The 16,495-nt window shown below is 36.8% G+C and overlaps 2 protein-coding genes, 1 long non-coding RNA gene and 1 other non-coding gene across 4 annotated transcripts; 1 reads left to right on the top strand and 3 right to left on the bottom strand.

The window, feature by feature from the left end:
* Positions 1-343: 343 nt before the first annotated feature.
* LOC104899113 (uncharacterized) lies at positions 344-3,336 on the bottom strand. The gene is made up of 5 exons (XM_010686246.2): positions 3,245-3,336; positions 1,123-1,777; positions 1,014-1,077; positions 748-971; positions 344-649 (listed from the first exon to the last, which is right to left on the bottom strand). The coding sequence occupies exons 1-5, from the start codon at positions 3,334-3,336 to the stop codon at positions 344-346; spliced, it is 1,341 nt and encodes a 446-aa protein (XP_010684548.2).
* Positions 3,337-8,637: 5,301 nt separating this feature from the next.
* LOC125492088 (small nucleolar RNA R71) lies at positions 8,638-8,743 on the bottom strand. The gene has a single exon (XR_007268535.1). It is a non-coding gene; the product is annotated as a small nucleolar RNA R71 (small nucleolar RNA).
* A 656-nt stretch (positions 8,744-9,399) lies between these two features.
* On the top strand, positions 9,400-10,296 carry LOC104899111 (uncharacterized). The gene is made up of 2 exons (XM_010686245.1): positions 9,400-9,591; positions 9,643-10,296. Exons 1-2 carry the CDS (start codon positions 9,400-9,402, stop codon positions 10,294-10,296), a joined length of 846 nt encoding a protein of 281 aa, XP_010684547.1.
* Positions 10,297-12,962: 2,666 nt separating this feature from the next.
* On the bottom strand, positions 12,963-15,467 carry LOC125499465 (uncharacterized). The gene is made up of 2 exons (XR_007276330.2): positions 14,959-15,467; positions 12,963-13,234 (listed from the first exon to the last, which is right to left on the bottom strand). It is a non-coding gene; the product is annotated as an uncharacterized LOC125499465 (long non-coding RNA).
* Between the last annotated feature and the right edge of the window lie 1,028 nt (positions 15,468-16,495).

Genomic DNA, 16,495 nt, shown 5'->3' with positions numbered 1-16,495 from the left:
ATCCATCATTTCTCAAATTCTACAAATTTATCTTAGTCACGTCAACCATTTTCATTGTGTTCACTATATCTTGGTCACTTCTTTGTAAAGCTAGGTTCAACTCATTTGTAAGCGCAAATATACTCTTCATCAAATGTGCCACAAAAATAAAATCAAATGACATCATGAAGTGTGTAAGTGACTCAGCTCGATTTCGGTCAACACTATCAGAAACATCTCCAATGGCATCAAGTGACTCAAGAATTGTTAGGTATAAATTAAGCACATTCAAAATTGTTTTAAAATGAGAACCCCAACGAGTATCACCTGGTCTACTCAGACTAAGCTCTTGATTTAAGCCAGTTCAAGAATCAAGTTCACCTAACGATAATGCTGCTACCACACGTTCAGCTTGTTTTTTTCGAAGAAATTCTTTCCGTTTAGGTGAACCACCCACAAAATTTAGTATTAGTGCAAGCACATCAACGGATAGCCACCCACAATCGGCATTTTTCTTTGCGACAGCAACACGTGTCAATTGAAGTTGGTGAGCAAAACAATGAACACAATGTGCAGATGGACATTCATTTAGAATTAAACTTTTAAGGCCATTAATTGCACCTTGCATATTGCTAGCACCGTCGTAACCTTGGCCTCGAAGTCTAGAAAACTGAGAGAATGCTCCATTAGAAAAGACTCAATTGCCTCTTTCAGAATTAAAGATGTGGTATTGGCAACAAGTACGACACTGAGAAACCGCTCCATAACCTCACCTCTTTTATTAATATATCGCAGACATAGAGCCAATTGTTCTTTATCAGATATATCCGTAGACTCATCAGCAAGAATAGTAAAAAAATCACCATCAAGTTCATTCATAATTGCTTTATTTATCTCGGTTGCACAAGCATTAATAATATCCTTCTGAATTGAAGGAGTTGTCATTTGGCAGTTACCGGGTGCATTATCTAAAACAACTTTAGCAACATCTTCTTTTTATGAGGCAAGAAATTTCAGAAGTTCAACAAAGTTACCTCTATTAGAAGAAGTTTCATTTTCCTTATGTCCACGAGTAGGCAAACCATGAAGTAAAAGCCACTTCAAACATTTAATAGAAGCTTGTAATCGCTCTCAATATTTAACCTTGTTCTCCTCCGATTGGTCAGCAAAGAGAGATGGAAGGTTAGCCTTTTGATTTTCAAAATCTTCTAGAGATCTCACAGCCTTATTATGAGAACTCATATGCCATCCAATATGTTTTTCGTATGCATCTGTTTTGTTCCAAGCTCTAAATCCCTCAATAATAAATGCATCCCCTCCAGGTGCGTTTGCTTCCTTGAACAAATAGCAATGAGAACAAAAAGCTGCATCCTTTTCAACAGTATACTCAAGCCATGATTTATACGTCTCAAACCATTTTTTGTTAAATCGACGATTTTTTTGCCCAAAAGGTCTGAAAGGGAACTCATGATTTTCGGGCTGACAAAGTTTTCTTGCGACATAAACCCTCCGAACGTTATCTTGGTCATCTAGATGGAAATCAACAATTCTTTTTCTTTTCCCTAGATCTTGAGGAAGATTAGTAGCATCTACTTTAGTCAATCTTTGTTGTTTGTTCGGGGCTTGAGTCTCATGATTTTGTGGATCATTAATAGTTTCTTGAGTTGATGGATCATTAATTGATGGAGAAAGAATTGCTTGAGATCGATTGGAATTTGGCGTAGAGGGATTTCCAGAGTATGTGTTATTTCTTTTTGAAAAGAAACTAGTAATATCTCTTTGATCTTTTCTCTTCCTTCTGAAATTTATTTTATAACTCAAATAAGATTATAATTTATCAACAACTTTTAGTAACAACGAGACAATAATATAAAATTAAAATCATACAATTAAATCAATATAGTTCATATGTATTTACTATTTATCAATTATCAATAATTATAATTTGAAATTCCTACGTGTTTAGTTAATTAATTTTGTAACATTGAATGTTTTATATATATTTTGCAAAAAAAGCAATCACACATTGATATTCAAATAAAAAAATTAAACAATTTCGTTGTAATTCAATCAAGAAAGCAAGTAATAGAATTTAAAACAAAAAAACAAAGTAAGTAATACTTGGAAAAGAGTAAGACATACTTGTGAAATTGGGTAAAAGAAATTAAGGAAATTGTATACTGTGGATTTGTGGCAGTGTGGCACGAATTGCAATTTGCAAAGGTTAATTTAATTGTCTTGTTGTACACTTGTACTGTGGGCCACTGGACTGTGGCAGCCGTCAACGGCAAGCTGAGTCAAGTCACGTCACATCGTCGTCGTCAGCAAGATAGGCAGACAACAATCAGTGCTTTCTCAGACTCTCAGAGTCGCTTACTTATGCTCGGACTTCGCTGCTGAAATGGGATTACCGTGGGGGTAAAAAAGAAATCCATTTTCTTAGAATTTAGAAGAAGATAAACTCTTTCTAAGCCTGAGATGATTTTCGGTGAATGGTTGAAGGCCTCACCATGGAAATTTAGAAATGAAGGGGATAAACAAGAGCCAAAGGGCCAAGAAAAGAGCTGTGCTAGAAAACTATGAATATCCAAACCTAAAGAAGTTGACAAGGAAGTATCAAAATCATACCACGCTCTCCTACTCTTTAAAAGGCCGGCGGAAAGAGTGCTCTGCTATATGCTTGATATTGAATGTCACTCTCACTGGTGGTTCGAACCGTGCAATATTCTTGCTGGCACCAATCTTGCTGCTAGGGTGAAGAGAAGAGTGTAGTAGGCTTAGTAGGGCTCGGAGATCGTGCTGTTGTTAGCCTCAATGTCGTCTCGTGGATAGCAAGGTAAGTTTTGTGTCGCTCGCATCCATTTTTGAAGTGAGTTCTTGCCTATATAGTTTGCTTTCTAAGGCGGCCTCCCTCGGGAAACATGGCCCAATTTCTTCGAGTGTATTACTAGTCAGAGAGGAGGAGCGTCGTATATTAACAGATTATGGTTTCGAGGGTCATCCATTACGAAAAGACTTTCCTCTGAGTGGATATGTAGAAGTACGCTATGATGATCCAGAGAAACGTGTGGTTTCTGAGCCCATTAAGATGACCCAAGAATTTTGCTATTTCGATTTTGCTAGTTCTTGGGAACAACATGCGTGCGAGACTTCCGGATGCGGAAATCCCGAAGGGCTGGTAAGGTTTTGCGCGTTGTATCGAATTAAACCACATGCTCCACCGCTTGTGCAGGCCCCCGTCAATTCCTTTGAGTTTCGGTCTTACGATAAAACTCCCATGCTTTCCGGATCATTGGTTAAGAACCAACCGCGCAGAACAGACTTTCTGAAATGAGTAAAAGAACTTGGGACTTTCATTACTTCATCCTTTCCATATCCTCCCCCCTTGTTCTCAGTTACTTATCAAATGGCACTCAGTTTATATCTTTAAGTTTCCGCTTATGAAGATTCTGCTATATCATAATCCGAATTTGATGAAAGACTTAATGAAGAGGGTGCTCTTTAGACGGGGTGGGTCGTATATTAGCACTAGAGGGGCCGCCAACGCTCGTTTTTGTTCCAGAAATTCCTGAATTGGCGCATTCCTTAATTCACGAGCAGCTGAGACGAGCGCAGCTGTGGTCGAACTCTAATTCTGGAAAAAGTAAGGGCCCTCATGCTAGCCAATCTCTGGCAATTGGTCTCTGGCATAGGGGCACTAAGGATCTAAGAAGAGTCAAACTTGGATTTAAAAAAAAACCACTCCCGAAAATTGAAACAAGAAAAGAGGAATTTGAACCCCCGGTCTGCTGTAGTCAGCCTTAACGATTTGCTTGACTGGTGAGTCTGTCGTCTCCGCAGCTTTCCCTTTTGAGGGCTCGCTTGGGAAAAGATTCATACGCTAAATTCATAATCACATACGAACTACTCACTTTTACCCTTAAAAGGAAGTTCATTCTTACTAGCTGATTCAGAAACGTTCGGGCGCCTTTCGAGGGCTCCCGAACATATTGGAAAGAAAGTGGTAGCAACACTGACTTCATGAAACTCGCAGACTTCATTGGTTGTGATATTGATCTTACACAGGTTCTGATAGAAAGAATATAAATGGACTAACAGACTATGCCTATGCGTCATATTTTTTTTAGGTTTACTTTTTCAGTCTAATATTTTGCAGGATGGCAGGTTAAAATATTATTTTGAGGAGGAGCGGGATTTGTGAAACCGAGTAGTTGTAGTACACGGGTACGGTAGTCCTGAAGACTGACTGAATCTTTTTTTTTTTACTTTTTTTTTAAAATTAATGGTGGGGCACGTGCCACCCAGGACCCCACGTGGGTCCGCCCCTGTTGCAACATAATATTCAAAATCTTTTTAAGTGAAAGTAAGTATTACTTATTATATTCATTTTTCAACGTGGATGAAACTTTCCATAATTATTGATTCAAGCTATAACAAATGAAGGATAAGAACCTTTGACTTTAATTTTGACAAATTGGTTTCCACTAAGTATTCTTGTAATTTAGTTACAGTTCATTCTTTTCTAGGAGTAAAAAAAGCTGATTTTACGTGTGTTATCATATGCATATGAAGTACTTAGATATATTGAAATCTATATATTGTGATGACTAACCTATTATGTACCAAGTGCATTTTTAGAGAAAGTAAAGTTATAGGCGAAGATCGTAATGTTAAGTGATTGTGATGTTATGAAAAACAACAAATTAAAGGTAACATTATATTTTGTGGCTAACTTCATTTCATAATATTCATATTTTTTTCGTGAAGTTGCCACAGGGGGACAATAAATTATAATTTGCTTGTTATAAATTTAATACTTTGTTCATCATTATTATTATTAATCTTCAATGCATGCTTTGATATTTAATGTTTTGATAATCATATCAGTTTTCGATAGTTAATACTTTGATTACTAATGCTTTTTCTAATATTAAGCAATACGACATTAAGGGATTAGTTTAAATTTCGACGTCTTCCCAAGGTAATTTTTTTTATTGTAAATGACGTTTATATTAAGCATGTCATAAACAACAACAGTCATCAAAACCATTGAGGTATGCCATATTACTCTTATTTTTAATTTATATTAGTATGATGATGATCCTTGTTATTTAGATTAAAGTTTTAATTTATTGTCTCTTCTAGCTAGTCTCTATTCGTTGTTATTAATATGATCCTTATCGATATGTATCTTACCTTAACGCTTTACATTTTATTTCCATCAATATCTTGTTGCCTTAAAGTTTTACCTTTTAGTTTCATTATTAATTCATTATCTTTGTCACCTCGATAGTCTTATCTTTTCATCGCCATTTTTTTAACGTAAAAGCTTATGATTCGCATCACTTATCTTGTTTACTATCATTTATCGACTAACCGTGATGCTTGTGCACACACTAGTCGAAACACTTTAATTTGCATCTTTATTATGGACTAACATTGCTTGCGTTATTCAAATCTTTTTACAGGTCATTAGTATTTTTGATTTACTAAAGATGTCATGCCTAAGTACAAAATTATTGTTTAGAGTGATGACAGCAGGTTAATTGGTGCCACGATTAACTAACATGATCATGGCGTATGCGAACATCAATGTCGCCTTACTGTCGTTCATCATTTCATGACGTCATCTTAATGCCAATCTTGCACCAAAGACATCTTCTTAGTAATGGTCGTCAGCCATGTGATGCATAAGTAAGTTTTCTACTTGGCGCGATGACCAGATATTTCTCTTAAGACTACTTATATTAGCTTTGATATGGATTCGATTATGACTACCTGCTATAATTAGTGCGTCTTGAGTTAACGAAAATTTGTCCAGACGAACGAAGAACAAATTATATCATCTAACTTCTAACTACCAGTTATTACCAAAGGCTTATCTTAAAGTCACAAGCGTTATCTAATTTTGTGGCTAGCTTAAGTCCAAAACTACGATCGATGTGAAAACCTCTGCTTTGTCCTAAAGTTGCCACAGGGGGACATGATAGTATGATTTAATTGTTGTGACTTTCAGATTGTAAGTAATGATCACTAGTGGAAAAAAGCCCATCTGATGCAGTCAAAACCGAGCTTACTGATGCCGTTTTGGTTCGCATCAGATGGGATCGCAGCAGATCCAAATTATTTACTTATCCGGTTTTTAATCGGATCAGTAAATCCAAAACCAGATCAGTAAATGATTTACTGATGCGGTTCTTAAGAAAAACCGCATCAGTTACTTATGTTAACTGGTGCAGTTTTCCGTAAGAACCGCATCAGTAAGTCCAAAAACTATGCGTTTCTGTACAATGACCGCATCAGATAGGTAATTGTGAGGGTAAAAAAAGAGCACTTATAAAAGCACAGAACTGTGCTTTGTATAAAGTACTTTTTTGTGTACTCTCTAGAGGCTAGAGGCACAAATCCAGCCAAATTGAACATTTACAAATCCAGCCAAGTATATCCTCCCATTGATGTGTCATATTTTTATATAGGTTTTAGTTGAATTTAGGTTGCATTATAGGAGCATTTAGGTGCATTATAGTTCATAATTGCATGATATTACTTAATTAGCGAAATATTACTCCTCTTGTACGTTTTTGGTATTCTTTGATGAATTTTAGGTATCGAGAACATAATTGGAGTATCATTGGAAAAACTTGAGTACTTAGGAACAATTGGAAGCAAGCTACCTTTATAAGGATCATTTTGGATGTATTTGAGTGCAAAATGGAGCTAAATTGGAGTTGGAATTCATTGATAGAATTATGCAAATCGAGTCATGTTCACTCTTTCATTCATAACTTCTGACTAGATTCTGATATTGGGCTGATTCTAATGGAATTGGAAAGTAGGCTTGAAGAGCTTTCCAATGATAGGTCATATGGCCCAAGGCGAGTTGTATTTTGAGAGATATGGGCTTCAGAAGTTGGCCCAGTCCGCCAGAAACTTCTTACGGGCACGCGATTTTAATGATTTCGACCATTTAATGATTTATTTGGCTTCTTTATCTTGTAATTTGGTTCCCTACTAGTTTTAGGAGTTAGAACTCTATATTAGAGGTTTTCTAATTAGAATAGGACATCTATTACTCACTTTTCAATATCACGTTATTTTTCCTGTCTAGTTTTCTCTCTAGTTTTATGCCCTAGTTTATTTTCTACTGCTACTTTGGAGATTCAAAATTCAAGCTTTCATATTCATCTTCAATTCAATCAAGTTTTATTCTCTCATCTTCTCTTTATTATTACTATTTTAATTATGTTTTCTATTATGTTTATTGTTCTTTTTGCCATGATTATTGAGTAGTTTTTTTTATCTAAGATTGAGTTGGGCCCTAGTATGGATTGATTATGTAAATTCTTCTCTAATTCCCATGTTAGATTATATGTTTAGGGTTTGACAAGATTGTTGTTATTGTCAATTGTGCATCTTGATTTAGCCCTAGTTTTATATTATCAACGAAAGTTGAAGTTAAAATTAGGAATATTTGTTCGATGCTAAATTGCTATTTTATTAATTGAGTTCATCAAGGAAAGTTGGGTCTTAATTTAGATAATCTTGTTATTGATTTGAATTCTCCCATAAAAATAGGTGAGAACTAGAATTGGGAATTATTTGATATTGGTTCTTAATGCTTCTAATTATGTGTGTAATCCATGAAAATAGGAGACATGTATGTTAGTTAGGCCTTTTGCTATCACGAAAGTGAGCTCTAGGTATTGAGGAATGACCGAGTATTTAGTTTTGGTTCGCAACTGTGCTTTATTACTGAGTCATAAGGGAATGTCAATCTCGCCTAAGCTATAGTCGAATAACTAGGATGTGAGTTATGGTTTAAACAATTCATATTAGTGGTGATGCTTAATCTTAATGCTTTAATTATCATATTCACATAGTTTGTCATATTTTGTCATTAGTTTAGCCTTTAGTTTATAGATTATTCGTGATCATTTATGGATTGTGCAACTATTTTATAATCTAAAATCAAGTAGTAGTTAATCTTGCACCTCCCTGAGTTCGAACCTTATGTGCTACGATACCGTACACTTGTGGTATTAAAATAAAGCACTAACAAGTTTTTGGCGCCGTTCCGGGGAGGCTACGGATTAGAATTATTTTGATTAGTTTTAATATATTACACCTGTTACTTTGTTCTTGTTCATTTCTTCACTAGTTTTTGTATCCAAATGCGCAGGGGATCGCGATCTGTAGATCACGTGGTCTTTGATCCAGAGATAGAAGCCACAGCTAGGAGACTTAACGCTGAGAGAAGAAGAAGGGACCAGGAAAATATTCAGAGAGAACCAATGGCTCGTTCTCTTCGAGAGTATAATATGCCAGATCTCACATCCACATCTAGCATTGCCAGGCATGCTGTAGAGGCCAACAACTTTGAGATCAAAATCCAACCGATCCACTTCATTCACCAAGATCAGTTTAGTGGCAGCCTTATGGAGAATCCCAATGAACATATCAATTCTTTTCTTGAGAAATGTGACACTGTGAAAAAAAATGGGGCTTCCGATGAAGCTCTTCGCATCCGCCTATTCCCCTACTCCTTGCGGGACGGAGCAAAAGAATGGTTGAAGAGTCATGAAGCGAACAAGTTCACAAATTGGAATGAATTAGCCACTGCTTTCTGTCAGAAGTACTTTCCTCCAGGAAAGACTACCAAGCTGCGTAATGCCATCACATCCTTTACTCAATTGGATGGTGAATCACTCTATGAAGCTTGAGAAAGGTACAAGGATTTACAAAGACAGTGTCCTCATCATGAGATTCCAATATGGCTCCTTATCCAGACATTCTATAATGGGTTGGCTCATGAGGTTCGAATTTCTATTGATGCTGCAGCAGGGGGTGCTCTCATGGGTAAGACAGCTGCTCAAGCCAAGGCATTGCTCGAGGAAATGGCCGCCAATAGCTACCATTGGTCTAGTGAACGATCTACATCTAAGAAGGGCGACAAGTATGAGGTCGATGCAATAACTTCACTCTCTAGTAAGGTTGATGCTTTGTCTCAACAAATCAAGAATATATCAGTTGGTGCTAATGCCGAGATGAATGCTTTACAAGCGAACAATGTAAATTCCATATCTCTCGATATGAGTATTGTGGAACAAGAGCAAGCCAAAGCTGTGTAGGGTGATGTTAGACCTAGAAATGATCCTTACTCGAATACTTCCAATCCTGGTTGGAGGAATCATGAGAACTTCTCTTGGAGCAACAATCAACCTCAAGCACCACATAATTCCAATCCCTCTGGGTTTCAGCAGAGACAACAAGGTCCACCCTCTCAACAACCTCCTTAAAAGTCATATACCGATTCCTTGTTAGAAACTCTTAGAAATCTCTAAGGAAACGAATAAGAAGTTTGATAGTATTGATGCTCACAACAAGATAGTTGACACCCAGATTGCACAGCTAGCCCAACAAATGTCACATGTGACTCAACAGGTAGCCCAACTTCAGAAGGCACCTCCCCAATTTCCAGGGCAGCGGGAACCTAATCCTAAGAATCATCACAATGTAAGTGCAATCACTTTGCGGTGTGGAAAGACGTTAGAGGAACCAATGAAGCCTATTGTGACATCACCCAAGGTTGATAAAGACAACATTACTAAAGAGGTTGAGAAAGCTCCATCAAAGCCTCCTCCTTTCCCCCATTGATTGGCAAAGGCTAGAATAGCGAAGAAGTACAGGAAGTTTCTTGAGTTATTGAAAGATGTTCATCTTAAAATCCCGTTCCTTGAGGCCATTTGGGAAATCCCTACCTACGCTAAGTCCTTGAAGCAACTTTTGGATAAGAAGAAGAAGATTTGTGAAGCTACTACAGTGAAGCTCTCCGAGTGTAGTGCCATCCTTCTTAATACACTCCCTCAAAAGCTTAATGATCCTGGAAGCTTCACCATTCCATGTTCCATTGGAGATGTAACTATTCAAAGGGCACTTTGTGATCTTGGAGCCAGCGTAAGTCTCATGCCTAATGCTATCTTCAAAAAGCTCAATTTTGGTGATCTTCGCCCTACTCGTGTCTCCCTGAAATTAGCAGACCGATCTATACGATATCCTTTGGGTGTTTTAGAGGATGTACCCCTCCAAGTTGGCAAGTTAACTATTCCATGCGATTTCTTTGTTATGGAGATGCCAGAAGATGTGCACACCCCAATTATACTAGGTAGACCATGTCTTTCTACTGATGGAGCTTTGATTGATGTGAAGCATGGTAAGTTATCTCTCAACGTGGGTAAAAACAAGGCGGAATTTGAACTCCATAAAGCTATGCATGTTCCTTCTTTGGGAGATACTTGTTCGCCGCATCCATGTTGTTGACAGGTGGGCAAATGCGTCACCTATGAAGGGTAGAGATGTTGACTCACCCCACTGGATTTTCAGAGGTGATGCGGTATCTCTTCAACCAAATGCCACATGATCTTAAGGGAGTCAAGCTCATTGACTTTAAAAGAGCGCTTTGCGAGAAGCAACTCGAGTTTACACATATTTTTCTTTTCATTTTATTTGATTTTTCCTTTTTGGGTGATATTGATATTTTTGTGTGTTTTTGTGTGTGTTTATAGGTTTACAAAAAGAAAAAAAAATGTTCGTAGAAAATGAAGTTGGAAGAAGATCTCCAAAAACACGAGTCGCGGTAAAATGGCTCATCTCGCGTTAGAAACGCCGAGAGCTTACCGCGACTCCCGGCAAAAACGTGACACACGGTATATACCGCGAATCGCAGCATGGAACACGACCCGCGTTTTTGCAGATTCAAAGAAGTACACTTTTCATCGTTAGTCGTCACTGCTAAATCTGTGCATCATCATCCTCATATTTTGCGACGCAGCTCCACTCTTGCCAATTACCGCCACCTGCTCCGTCCATTCATTATTCGACCAACCCAGCGCCACCACCACGCCTATCGCCATTAAAGCCCCACCTGCAAACGACCTTCGTCGCGTGCTAATCTACACCATCAACTTCTACTGCCTGCTACACCAGCGCCGGATTCCGTCCTCACCACGACGAGGACGACCGCGCCAGCGCACCACAGCACCTCTGCCACCATCTGTCTCCCTCCCCTGTTTCCACATTTTTTCTCTCCACCATCAGTTTCGTACCTCCGCCACCGCATCCCTTTCGTCCACCCCCTGTCTTGCCGACCGCCGTTGCCCACAGCAACCTAGCCGCCTCTTCCTACCTTTTCACCCCACCTGCACGACGTGTTTCAACCCCGCTGGTCACCAAAACATCCAACACCGGCGGACCACCACCGAATTCCGCCTCCCCTGCATTGATTCGCTCCGAGTCCACCACTCCGCACACAATAGCAACGCCACCCCCTCCCTTGTTCTTCCCTCTCCGTTTTCCTTCTATTTTCTGATTTTTTCTCTTCTTTCTTTTTCTTTTTCTTTTCCTTAATTTGTAGTTAGTTTTTTTTATTCTTAACTTTTTTCTTCCACCTAATTTATTTTTCCTTTTTTTAAAAAAAATTGATGGTTGTTTGAGGATTCGTGCAAGTCGGCTACAACTTGGTTCAAGTTAGTTTTCAAGAAGCATTGCGACATCACTTTTGAGCTTATACGACCCTTTTCCCATTAAACTGGGTAATAAGCTTCTTTATTCTATCTTGTTGATATTCTGAATTTTTCGTTCAGTTTCTGCTTGGATCCTATTTGTATCGTTATACTTGTTACGTTTTCATGACACCATTGATTTAATTTTTTTTTTGGTTGTTTGATTTGTGTGCGGCAATAGCAGTGGTTTGGTGTGTCTGTGGGATTGTTCGTTGATTCGGTGATCGATGTGGTTTAATTATGTTCCTTTTCTAATCTATTTCTTGCAGTGAGGACACTGCAAATTTTAGCTTGGGGGAGGAATATTCTATCATCTACTGCTTTTTAGTGTAGGTTTGATTGCTTTCTTAGGATTGTTACACGGTTTGTACTGCTCATTAGGAGTGGGACTTTACGTGTAACCAAAACAAATTGTACTGCTTTCTTAGTTGCATCAACATATTAGATTTCATCTCATCTTAGTTGCATTTATAGGACTATCGCTAGCACTATTTGAGAACCTTGATGATATCCTTACTACAGTCTTAAGCGTAATCTATCTCATTCATGATTCTTCATAGCATGATTGTATCGCAATTGATTGCTTGTGGTAAGATTGGTTGATCTCTCTCTGGCTTGATTTAACCTTATTGTTTAGACACCTTAACCGATGTGAGATTTTGTGCTTATAAACTGACGTATCTGTGTCAGTTATGTTCTTTCATGTGTGATTAGTTCCTCATTTGTTGCATGAATCTTGACTTTGACTTGATACTCTTTGACACTTGACTTTATAAGTATTAGGATATGATTGAGGTGTTCTTTTCAGTGTTCTGAACTTCCAGAGATATTTTCCTTTCATATATATTATCCTTTCTCTAGCCCTGCTGAGCCTTTCCTGACTTTGTTAGGAACTAATACCTACATTACAAGCCTTAAGCCTTTTATGATTTATCTACCTAAGCCTTGCTAAGTGGAGTAGCATCAAAGATTATGTTTTGAGCTTGAGTTTGTGTGTTTTTTGGTAATTATTGGAAGGAAATATGTTGAAAGAAAGTTGCTTGAAATATTATGAAAGTGCAAAATGAAAAGAATGATGAAGAAGTTGTGAAAAATGATTCTGAAAATATGAAAAAATGAAAGGATCGAATAAGAGGTCAATGAAATTGGTTGGGGTTGATAAAGATGGGTACTATGTTTATTTAATGGAATGTGATGTTGAACATCTAGTAGAAGTTTTTGTGACGTTTGCATCTAATGGCCATAGATGTTAAAATGTTGTTTTCTCCACTAGTTGGCTTTTAACACCACGTTTCCAAATATATTTCCTACCCATAACCTCAGCCCCATTACAACCCTTGAAAGTCATGATATTTTTGCGTTGTAATTTCGAGTGAAAAGTGAGTTGATAGTCAAAGTAAAGAGTAAATGTGTAACACCCCAGAATTTCAAAGCGAAAAAGAAAGAAATTATAATAATAGTAGTATAGGACGATGACGGAAACACCGTCTTCTGGGAATGTCAGTACTACAAGAATGTGTTTAATTATCTAAGTGATAAAACCAACATAAATAAATAGTACAAAAAAATTAAATTGATAACCAAAAGAAAAACTAACTCTTAAATTAATATAAAAGTCTAGGCCTAAAACATCTAATATTTTAATGCTCACAACTCAACCCGAGCCCAAAACCAAATAAGATTCTCATTAGCAAATCCTGCAAAAATATACAACAAACATCCACAATCAATGGGGAGTAACTAACAGCTCTCCCAGCTCAATTAGGATCCATATAGGAATTATCAAGCATTAATAAATAAGTTTCAATCAACATAAAATAATATCAACTGAAACAAATAACAACAAAATGACAGCTGACAGTTTAACATGCTATAATAAGGTAAATCATGAATAGTAAACGTAATATAAGCATACAAGATCAATAATATGAGCCTCCATAATAATATAATAAAATAATATAAATAACTTTTGAGAAAGAGCAGAACGTCAGTGGATCGCAACCCACTTCCTAAGGTTTGTCAGATCGAAATCTCCAGACAGCCTATGGGCTTACGTTCCCTACTGCCTGTGTCTAAGAATGGCCAAACTCCCGATGCAGGATAGTACCCAGCTCAGTACTTCCCAACCTCTCGGACGATAACAATTAACCCAGGTAATACCCCTAAATCGCAACCTAGGTGGTTGGCATGTTCTTCACCGGGGACTACATCTATCCCACCGGATATCTTAATCTCAATAAAATATTTCCACATTTAATAAATACAATAATTTATTTATCAAATATAAATAATAAGGATGCCCTTCAGGCCTTACACCTAAAATCAGCAGAAACTAGGATCGCAATCCAAGAGTCTCAATTCAATAATATTTATTCTTCTCAAAGTAATAGTAATATAATAATAATAAAAATCATTTCACCCAACTGAAAAGAATAAATCTTTCTTCAAACATAAATATACACCAAAAACACAGTATAAACAGATACTCCAACTACTACACTCTCGTTGTATGAGTTTGGGTACAAGGTTATTTACAATGTTAGTCATAATACCCCTAATACATAACTCTTGGCGAAACGGTACTAAAGACAGTATTATTCTCCCTCGAGTACTGTAATGTCGACAACTTAGATATTGATTTATAAAACTACAATATTATTATAATCCCAAAATCATACAAACAACCAAACCATCATAAAATAATTAAAACACTCATAATATAAATATATGTCAATAATAATAATAAAAAAATAATAAGCTCATGTAAGCATGCATATAGCAATAAGAGTAAATCATCATACCTGCATACATTGACACATAAGTATACATAACTATAACACCAAAATCTTATACATCTGATACACCAGTATACTTGAATCATATCTAATCATTCAAACAACCCAACATCTTACAACACCATAACTACTAAGATGTAAATAAAAACCATAAGCTTGCCACACTACCATGCTAATACGGAAGAAGCATCACTCTTAAGTTTGTGGCAGATAATAACAACAGATAACAAGCCATGGACATGAATCTTCCTCAAGTGACTTACACCGGCAGGCAACAGATATTCATACTCTCATATTATAATCATTTTGATCATACTTAAGCAAACCAACATAATAGGCGTATAACAACATGATTTACAATGTCTACTAACCAATATGTAAACCATAAAGATATAATAAAACAAAAATTCTAACCATTAAACTCTAGCAAGGATAACAAAATAGTAGAATTAGTTTCCTTCCACATAACTATCACTAATAAACATTTAAGTATAACAAGTATAACATCAATAATATGAAACTTTAGCAACCCACAAATCTTAACATAAAAATCAACACAACTTAGATATTAAGAGCTAAATAATTCCTAAACGAATTCTAATCGCACTAGGTTCGCCGTTAGTTACCTTTGAAGACCTCCAATTGCTTGCATTTTCATTATGTACTGTTCTGTTCTGATCTGGATTCCCGTCAATATGTAGCTCTGATTTAAAATCGCTCCGGTCATAATGAAGGCCCAGATGTCCTAAATATGCTGTCCCAATTTCAGGGCGATCCAACGGTTAGATCTTCAGCGAGTGAAGGTGCGACAGGAAAACAAAACTGGGTGACCCGTCTGATTGAAACAGAAAACTGCGCCCAATTCTTCCAGTATCTTCAAAAACGAATGGCACAACGAGCAAGATCTCTCCGAGTAGATGAATTTCGACTACTCACACGTCCAATTCCGATAAGAGACGAAGGAGATATGGGGCAAACAAGATGAGTGTGCAGAAATGGTCGAAAATGCGAGAAGGGAGAAGGACTTTTTATTTTTTCTTTGTAAGGCTGGCGTGAAGGGAGTGTGCAGCAAAAATAATGTGATGGTTCATATCATAAAGCAAAGGTTTAATTGCATTAAGATGGGTTAATGGGGGATGGCTCTTCACCTTTTGTTGGTTACAAAGAGGATAGATAGAAGATGCTAATACTATGCTTAATACTTCTCCTCTAAATTTTGGACAACATAAGAAGGATATGGTTTGCAAAACAATTCTTTATGTTGGTCGACCCATATTATATACAACACTTAAAAACTAAATCACACGCTACTTAAATTTATCGAATTACTAACTATATGATAAAATAAATACGCACATTATATACACTTTAAATTAATAATCACAACAACATAACACAATATAAATAATTATACACTTTAAAAAAATAGTTTTTAGTAATAAATTATTTTATTTTAATAGAAAATATCATTTTAATGTAAACAACACCAAAAATAATGAGTGAAGATTACGTGGTGTACAAAATGCTTCATTTGAGTCAACATGGTTTAGGTTGAGTGATATTGATTATGCCATAAACACATGAGAGTACAAGTGCACATGACTAAAGTGAGGTCACTCACGTTTGGTTAAGTTTAGCTTGGGGGAGATGGTATGTGGTATGCTAGGAGAGTTGATTACATTGCATGACGTGCTATGCGGTTTTGCTTGAGAATGTTTCGATGCTTGGTCCTTGTAGTAATTGTATCTCTTGTGTTCTTGGTTGTGTGCTTGGCCCTATCGTAGTCCTATATTGTAGCTTGTATTCCTTTTCCGATGTCTATGTCTAATTGCTTAAGGACAAGCAATGGTTTAGCTTGGGAGAGTTTGATGTGTCATATTTTTATATAGGTTTTTAGTTCCATTTATGTTGCATTCTAGGGGCATTCAGATGCATTGCAGTTCATAATTGCATGATATTACTTAATTAGCAAAATATTACTCCTCTTGTGCGTTTTTTGTATTCTTTGATGAATTTTAGGTGTCGAGAACCTAATTGGAGTATCATTGGAAAAAGCTTGACTACTTGGGAACAATTGGAAGCAAGCTACCTTGATATGGATCATTTTGGATGTATTTGAGTGCAAATTGCAGCTAAATTGCAGTTGGAACTCATTGATAGAAT

The sequence above is a fragment of the Beta vulgaris genome, chromosome 7 (assembly GCF_026745355.1).
Source record: "Beta vulgaris subsp. vulgaris cultivar EL10 chromosome 7, EL10.2, whole genome shotgun sequence".
NCBI classification, from domain to species: domain Eukaryota; kingdom Viridiplantae; phylum Streptophyta; class Magnoliopsida; order Caryophyllales; family Amaranthaceae; genus Beta; species Beta vulgaris.
Note: the sequence above shows the minus strand (reverse complement) of the source record. Positions and strands in the feature narration are given on the sequence as shown.

Excerpts from the sequence above, each read along its gene's own strand:
- LOC104899113 (XM_010686246.2), bottom strand. The coding sequence starts at position 3,336 with ATGAAAGTCCCAAGTTCTTTTACTCATTTCAGAAAGTCTGTTCTGCGC. Across the intron at positions 1,778-3,244 it reads GAAAGCATGGGAGTTTTATC|AAGGAAGAGAAAAGATCAAA; the intron begins GTAAGACCGAAA and ends AATAAATTTCAG. Across the intron at positions 650-747 it reads ATATTAATAAAAGAGGTGAG|TTTTCTAGACTTCGAGGCCA; the intron begins GTTATGGAGCGG and ends GCATTCTCTCAG.
- LOC104899111 (XM_010686245.1), top strand. The coding sequence starts at position 9,400 with ATGTCACATGTGACTCAACAGGTAGCCCAACTTCAGAAGGCACCTCCC. Across the intron at positions 9,592-9,642 it reads AAGACAACATTACTAAAGAG|GCTAGAATAGCGAAGAAGTA; the intron begins GTTGAGAAAGCT and ends TGATTGGCAAAG.